This window comes from Xiphophorus maculatus, chromosome 5, assembly GCF_002775205.1.
Source record: "Xiphophorus maculatus strain JP 163 A chromosome 5, X_maculatus-5.0-male, whole genome shotgun sequence".
NCBI lineage: Eukaryota > Metazoa > Chordata > Actinopteri > Cyprinodontiformes > Poeciliidae > Xiphophorus > Xiphophorus maculatus.
In genome coordinates, this window is record NC_036447.1 from 15531919 (window position 1) to 15540396 (window position 8478).

Below are 8478 nucleotides of genomic sequence, written 5' to 3' on the forward strand. Positions count from 1 at the left end.
GCATGTTGTTTATGTTTTCATGAGGTAAAGCCCTTGTTTCTGACATGTACTATACAAATGCACTTCATTGATTGATAATAGCTACTTCACCACGCTGGCTGCACATTCACGATGCTCAGCTGCATCCACCACATACCAAAGTTCCTCTAATGGTTTGAGATCTGGTGACTGTGGAGACTATTGGAGAACATTGAACTCAGAGTCATCTCTATGAAACCACCTCAAGAATATTTTAGCTGTGTGATATGGTGCAAAGAAACAGATCTAACAGACTACTGGAACAGTTTAAATTGTATTAACAAAACTCTTTCTTAGGGATTAACAACCACTGATGTTTAACACATAAAGAAATATACCTCAAACAGAAATAAAACCATTCTACAAATCATTAACAGGCTTTACTCGACATGTAGCAACTCTTCTCTTTAAATGCATCACGAAAAAGCATGTATATACAAAATATTATACATGTTAATGAAACGCCAGTGCACTAACATTTCCCTTTCACTGACATGGAAATAGGAATTTTGAAGTGTTTTGCAGCAATTTTTTTTTTCCACAACACATTTCACTGAGAAGAATAAAAACTATTAGACTGGACATCAAGCAACAAAAAAATGGACCGCAGGTAGAAAAATATATATATTTATCTGAAAATAAATGAAAATCGGTGAAAATATGCTACGTATCATTCAAAGATGTTCGTTAATTTATGTAACGGTAACTCCTGGTATGTTGTCGCAGGTGAAAAATGCACTCCTGTATGTTACGACATGATACAGTTAAGCCTAAAATTATTCATACTCCTGGCAGATTTCAAAATAATTCTCATTAAGCCAATGAGTTTTTTCTCAGGGGAAATAAGAATTTCCATAAATGGAAAGGAATCATTTTGTAAGTTTCCCTTCAACTTGAGTGTTTAAGTAGTACTAAATTTTAATTTGGGAAAATTTAAAGAAAACCTTTCAAGTGCTTATTTTGAAATCAAAAATAGATTTTTAAGTGGATGCCAAAGACATTTTGGGTTGTGGTTAAGATGATCTGTCTATTATTTCTGTCTTTATCCTCCAAACCACCAGTCTTCTTGTGAGTTTTATTTTATACTGGTTCCACAAACCTATTATAATATAGTCCCGTATGCTGTCAACACCAGCATTAATGTCTTTCTTTTAGCTAGTTGTTATCTCAGATGGTCTATTGTCAACCCCCATGTGTGTCATCAGTGCAAAGCCAAAGCACTATCAGTGCAACTTTCCTGTTTTCGGAGGAAGTGTGTCTCACAGCAAAGGCGTCTGGACAATGGAAGAGGTGGAGCAACTACTTCTCCATTTTTAAGATTTGGGTGGCAAATCTTATGGTCCTATGGTTCTGCTGAAGACTTGGCTTTGAGATTTTCTCACTATCAGTGCAACAAAATCCTAGTAACTCTTTTCCAGCCTTAATCTGCTTGTAATCTAGTCTTAATTGTCTGGAAAGATATGCAAGAAGTTTAAAAAATAACACAAGTTGTCAAAATACCAAACACTTATATACATAAAACACTGTAAACATCATATTCTGAGCAGGAAACGAGAAAGAGTCCCATGAAGTCTAGCTGTCTTTATTATTCTGCTCAGAGTTTGCCTTTGACCTGTTTCCTCGGGAACAAATACTCTTGCTTTTGCTCAGGATGCTGGTGTCGACTCGAGACAGGGTACACATGCTGCTCTGGTGACACGGCCGAAGTCTGGTGCTTTGGAGCTCCAGCTCGTCGTAGCTTGACATCCGGATGAAGGGACAGCAGCGGAAGACCTGCTTGAAGCCAGCCCTGAATCTGCAGTAAAAACAAACAATGTCTCAATGTGCTTGTAAGATGTTTAGATGTACTGTTGAGTGTTTTTTTTTTTTTTTTATACCAACCTGCTGTTGAGGCAGCAGTAGATGATGGGATTATACATGGTGGAGCTCATGGCCAGCCAAAGCACTGACAGGTAAATCTGCTGGATGTACTTCCACTTGATCAGACGTTTATTGAGACCGGTCACAATGAAGTAGACATGATATGGCAACCAGCAGAGGGCAAACGTCACCACCACAATGATCATCATTTTCACCACCTCAATAAAGAAGCAGAAAAAGGCAAAAAATTATAGAAGGTATTATTTACTACAATCAAATTAATAATAATAATACTTTATTTATGAAGCGTTTTTCAAGACACTCAAAGACACTGTGCGGTAATAAAGATTAAAGACAACAACAATAGTAACCACAAGCAATCAGAACAATCACGGATGGGTTGAGGGAGTAAGATTAATGATTTATTTTACAGTATGCATTAACCGCAAGAGGAGAGATGCACTGTATCAGGTTATTGCTGTTAGTGCTAATTTCCACTAGTAGTCCCCAACCCAGCTGATATATTTCTTAAAGAAAAAAGAAAAAGGAAAGAAAAAGGCTTGAAAGATGGAGCAGGTCAGAGAGGTGTGAGGGGACCAGATTATGGAGGGCTTTGAAGGTGATGAGGATTAGAAATTCACAGATATGAGCATCAATATAAACTCAGGTTATTTTTCTAACTCTAGTTCTTGTGCTTGCTGTCATCCTCCCTCTGCACACATTTTTGAGATATCTGCTCATAGTTGCCATGCCGAAATCATGAAGGACTTAGAGACTCCAGTGAAATCTACTGAAGACCAAAGTAGGAAGTAATTATTGACCAACTAAACTAATTAGATTCAACTAACTAGATTTTACCCAGATAAATCCACAGCAATAACTTTTAAAACAATCAGTGCCTTCAAATACATATTGAATGTACTTGAAGTCACACAGTGTGACTTTAGTACATCGGTTGGATATTGTCATTTAAAAAAGTGGTTTTGAAAAAATCTAAAAAAGAGAAAAATTTAGTTGCAGAAAAAAAAAGATTCTTGTTACTTGGCTGCAACTGAAAAGTGAACAAATATTGCCACAATAGTTCTAAAAATTGTAATGGGGCTATTCATAACAAAGTTTAAAAAGGTTTAAAGCTGCTTGTTGGTCTATAGTTTGCCAATTTTGAACTTTGATATTTTGAGGTTGCTGATGTTTCCATCAAGCCAAAAGGTTGCCACCAGAGTACAGAGAAAGGTCGGCAATGACGCATTGGCCCCTGCAGGCCCACAGCTGGAATGAGGAGAGGCCGGATTGATAGAGAACAATACAGAGATGCGCCCTGGATAATGACTTTGAACTTTTGCATTTTACCTGATGTTCATGTTCTTGACATTAAATTTCTTATATTTTTCAGCCCAGACCAACCAAAAACTGGAGCCTCTGATTTCCAAAGGTACTATAATAACCACCTCTCTCTTTATCATGCTCAATCAGCATTTTGTTTTTAAGGTTACTTAGTTTCTTAATAAACTACCAACAACTTAAAAAAATAGATGGAACATAAAAAAAAGAAATTGTTTTCATCCCTTCTATTTTTATGATGTGTCATAACATCTTTTGAATGAGAACCAGATTATACTGTTGCTGTATTTTTAAAGTTCATCAATGAAATTCACTGTTGGGAATAATCCCTGAGCTGTCTCGATAGATTCACATTCCCAGCTGTGGCGTCCCTAATCCCTTTGCAGCCCACAGAGAAGCTTCCACACTATTCAGTGGCGGATGATGACAAACAGCATTTAATCACTTGTCTTGCAGTGCAGCCTTCAGAATTACACAACAACATTTGGTACATTTGTTTATCAGTAGTGGGTTTTTTTATTTCTTAGTTTTTTCACAGTGTGAGAAATCAATTCTACATTTCAAACTGCCCACAACCAGCCAATACGTCCAGTTTTTAAATGTGTGTGCCAAACAAAATCTGCAAGATATTGCACAAGTTTTATGCATATTCAAAACTAGTCCTTATCACGTCATACAAAGCCCATTGTTTTCTTGTTGTGTCTTAGAAAACCTCTCCAAAGATCATTTGGAGATCAGCAGAGATTTCAATGTCTTTTTAGATGATCAAAGATTGATATCTTGTTTTCATTTGGTCAGTTTTATGACTTCCACTGTTGGATAACTGACTATGAATGCTGCCAGTTGCCGCTTGTATTTTTCCTAAGTACTGACTTAAGGTTTAGTGTGCAGATGCCGTCCTGTGGGCTTCAAGTTCCTTCTCATAATCTCCCTGTGTATTTGTCAGTTAAGGTAATACATCAACAAAAACAGTTAAAAACATGAATTTAAAGGTGTATAACTACAGGTGCAAGTCATAATTAGATGTTTTTCTGTCCAAATTGATTGATTTCTGATCAAATATTTCATTTCCATATGGTTTCAGTGTTTACAATACAAGACAAGCCAAAAAAGAAACCATAGGATTATAAAAAGTCATGTTGATAGATATTTACATTACCTTCCTTTTAGCCCGTAGTTGTGCATGATAGTTTTCAGATGAGTCTCCTGGGATCTCACTTCCCCACAGCGACACTCCAATTATGGTGTAAGTAATGCCCATCACAGCTAACGGCAGCATATAAACCAGGACAGTAACTATGATGTGATACCTGGACAAATAAAGACATACATTACCAAGATTCCCCAGAGCATGTGACGGACAAAATGTTAAAAGGGAGAATCTGCTAGATCTGCTAAAACTGACAGTCTTCTAGAAATTCTAATAATGATGATTGCCGTCAGTGTAACCTCACATGAAGGGGTCGTCCACCATGCGGGGCCAGGCCACATAACAGAAGGTTCTCCCTGGTAGAGTTCTGGTGGTGGAGAAGTAGCAGAGAGGGAAGGCAAGAGCCACAGCTAGGGTCCAGATGCAGAAGATAACTCCTAGTGTGACTTTAGCCGACAGACGAGGCTTCAGAGGATGAATGATGGCCATGTATCTGTTTGTTGGACATCACAATACACAATCAATCAATCAATCAATCAATCAATCAATCAATCAATCAATCAATCAATCAATCAATCAATCAAATTTTATTTGTACAGCACATTTCAGCAGCAAGAAATTTCAAAGTGCTTTACATCATATCAAACACAGAAACACAAAGTCATCAAGTGGGGGGTTCTTGCTTTTGCATCCATAAAAGGTTTACCGGTTACACTACTGTGTTATATGGAACGAAATACCTATTGGTATTTTTATTCCCACTCACGCTCACAATCACGCAGTTTAAAACGGGAACACAAGGGAACTGTGGTCAAATGTAAGCACGTTTCTAAAAATTGACTTTCTTAAACCTGAACATAGGTTGTCCTCCACCAACTCTCCAAAATAAAGTCGCCACCTGAATTTAGGAACGTATATCTTTGTTTCAGAAATTTACCTTGAAAAGTTGCAGTGATTAGTTTTTGATTTCTTAACGTACTAGAGACGTATCCTGTGTTTGTAGAAAAGATGTTATCTGATTTCAGAAATCTAAAATTATTGCCATTAATCAAGCAAAGAAAATGTCCGACAAGAATCCTGACATTATTAAAACTAGGCAAAGGATTGTCTGTAACTTATAATTAAGTTACAGGCTAATGATTAAAACTAGAAGGATAGAGGGAAAATAATTATCTGCATTGAAAACACGGGCCTGAAAATACTGAAACATTTGGGCCAATATTAATTTCTGACATTAATATTGCTGTTATGGATGATAACCAATATTTACCAATGTTATTTATAGGAAATGATAAGATAGTACGAAAACATCCTTTTCAGGTCAAAATGACCTGAAACATCATCTATTACTAAAATACACAAACTACACAAACTAAATCTCATGAAAACTGATGTTAACTTGGTCCAAGCTGACTGAGTTTGAGCCACTTTCAAAGAAATCGGAGTTAAAATAATTTTTCTTGATGTACAAAATTTTTGGTTTCTGGGTTTAGTTCATAAGAATAATTGTACACATTTAAACATAAAACACAGAAATGACAAAATGTACTTCTTTTCTCTGCTAAGTTGTGGGAAGAATAGTCAGATTGTGATTTATTGCTGTCACGACGTTAAAAAATATTGATGTGACTTACAATGAAATAAACTGAAACCAAATGCTTTTATTTAGTTTTTCCAGGGATCAGAGTTATCACATGCACTGTCCAATCAACTACGGCTAAAGCACACTGTGAATTGTTTTGTGTTGCCCTACCTGTCTAAGGCAATCGCTGCCATGGAGTAGATGCTGGCAAACACAGCCGTGACTGGGAAGAAGTTGTGGAACCTGCAGTAGACGTCTCCAAAGTACCAGTCACCGTGGGCTGCGTAGATGAAGTTGATGAGGGTGTTGAAGGCAGCCATGGAGAAGTCAGAGAAAGCCAAGTTCAGTACGAAGTAGTTGGTGACAGTCCTCATCCGCTTGTGAGCAAGAATGATCCAAATTACAATCAAATTGCCGAAGACGGCCACTGCCAGCACTGTGACGTATGCCACGGACCAGAGCGCGATGCGCCACGCGGGCTGCGCGAACTGGTTGGCCAAGACTCTGCTGGTGGCCGTGGTGGTGGTGTTGGAGCCATCCCGTTCAGGGGCCATTCCCCGAGGGTCCTCAGAGGGATCTCCTGCTCCGAAATGACTCTGATGGGAAGGAGAGAGTGGTCCTGATGCTTGGAGCGCAGCGCGGCAGAAATGGAGTGGGCGTACCCCACGCGTCGTGAGTTAAAAGGGGCTTAGGTGGGACCTGAGGGAAACGCATCATAAATTACTCCCGCTAGCCCCCTCACACAGTCCTAAGAATAAATCCTCCAGTCATTATGTTTTTATAGTCCAAGCACAGGTTGTTTATGTCTCAGAGAATAGTGCATAAAAGATCAAGATGAAATGTAAATATGATCACTAAGCCTCACTTGAAAACTGAATGGACAATATTAGTTTCTCTTTTCAAAATAAAAGCTGGCAAGCTTTCATTCGAGGGTTATAAAACGATTATTCCCTGTCCTAAAGGCATCTGAGGTGTTAGGGGTTGCTCTGGATGTGATACCGTTAATCCTTTGGCAAAGCTCAGATATGTGGGGTTTTATGAATGCTGGTTATATAATCATAATCTCACTGTAAAGCACATGATGAAAATCCTTGGTTTGTTCTGTCTTGGAATGTTTCTTTTAATAGAGAAACTATTTTTAAAAGAGGTTTCTGTTGCTTTTATTTAGTAGTTGGACAGGAGGGATGGCAAAGAGAAAAATTTTGAAGACGTGCAACAAGTGATCAAACCAAGGGCTACTGTGCTGTGAACTGAAACCTATGCATAGTGCAATTGCTCTACTGAGCCATGTAGCACTCTAACCTAATTTATACATAAACCATCCACAATGTGATTTCTGCATGCGATTCACATTTTGTCATGACAACAGATAAAGTGTGTTGCAGTGCTGATAATCTGTTTGCTTTGATTAAAACTGCTGATTCATTAAAACTCCAATTTAATTATCTGACACAAAATTTAAGAAATTTGCAGATTATTGAGGATTCTAATTGGAAAATAAATGTAGATTGAAAGAATATCATAAAGATCCATCTTTACACCAACAATGTAAACATGCGGACATAGTCGCTTATAATGAAAGTACATAAAGAGAATTTAGAAGGTCAGGCAGACAGAACACAATATGAACAATTCATGCAATTCAGGTGGAGAGCTCTCCTTATCTTTGTGCGTCTAAAATCCTTACTGGAGGTTTGTATAAACAGAAGATTAAGTTCAAGGTTCAGTCACATGAGTGAGGATTACCTGTTACAAAATGAACTTTTGTGCCTTTTTCTCAACTTAACGTGACATTTACTGTTGTTGCTGTTGTTGTTTAAAAAAGAAAAAGGAAAAATTACAAATTAGTGCACAATTATTTCAAATGACATACAAATTTACAACAGTGACATTAATATACTCTGATAAGTCTAAATAGAATTCAATGCAACTAGTTACTACAGGAGTCACTAGTAAATCTGTCCATCTGTTATAATATGACAGATGGAGTTATAATATGATATCAATAACTGCAACTGTTCTGTGAAGGCCTCAGGGGTTTCCAATTAGTAAACATTGGAAGCAGAAACATCAGAAACAGATAGATTCATCTGAAAAGAGACAGTGTAAACAAACACAAAACCAAATTAGCACAGTGAAAAGATAACGTATGTTTGGAGATCACAAACCACCACAAAAACACACGCAGAACAAAGATACAAAAACTGTAATAAAGAAGATCATAATGCATACAGAAAAAGTGAAAAGCATCAGAGCGATGACAAAATGAATATGAAACCCTTTAGTGTTGCATCTTTGTCATGCAGCCTGCAAAGTCCCACGGCCCCGGGGACCACAAGGTGTTTTAATCACCTGCAGTCTACAGATGTTGGGGATTTTACATCAAACCTGACATTACCTCACATGTTCTTTCACTGGAAAGCACCTTAATGCCATTAAAATTAACCAATTAAGCAACACACCACAAGATATAATAAAGTAGCTGTTTTATGTGAAGTATTTTTAATCATCTTTTAATTTAATCCTA

The 8478-nt window shown here is 37.5% G+C and overlaps 1 protein-coding gene across 1 annotated transcript; it reads right to left on the reverse strand.

Annotated features, from left to right (window-relative positions):
* Positions 1-41: 41 nt before the first annotated feature.
* On the reverse strand, positions 42-6647 carry LOC102228128 (neuromedin-K receptor-like). The gene is made up of 5 exons (XM_005807136.2): positions 6123-6647; positions 4674-4862; positions 4379-4529; positions 1900-2096; positions 42-1813 (listed from the first exon to the last, which is right to left on the reverse strand). The coding sequence occupies exons 1-5, from the start codon at positions 6503-6505 to the stop codon at positions 1591-1593; spliced, it is 1143 nt and encodes a 380-aa protein (XP_005807193.1). The 5' UTR covers positions 6506-6647; the 3' UTR covers positions 42-1590.
* Between the last annotated feature and the right edge of the window lie 1831 nt (positions 6648-8478).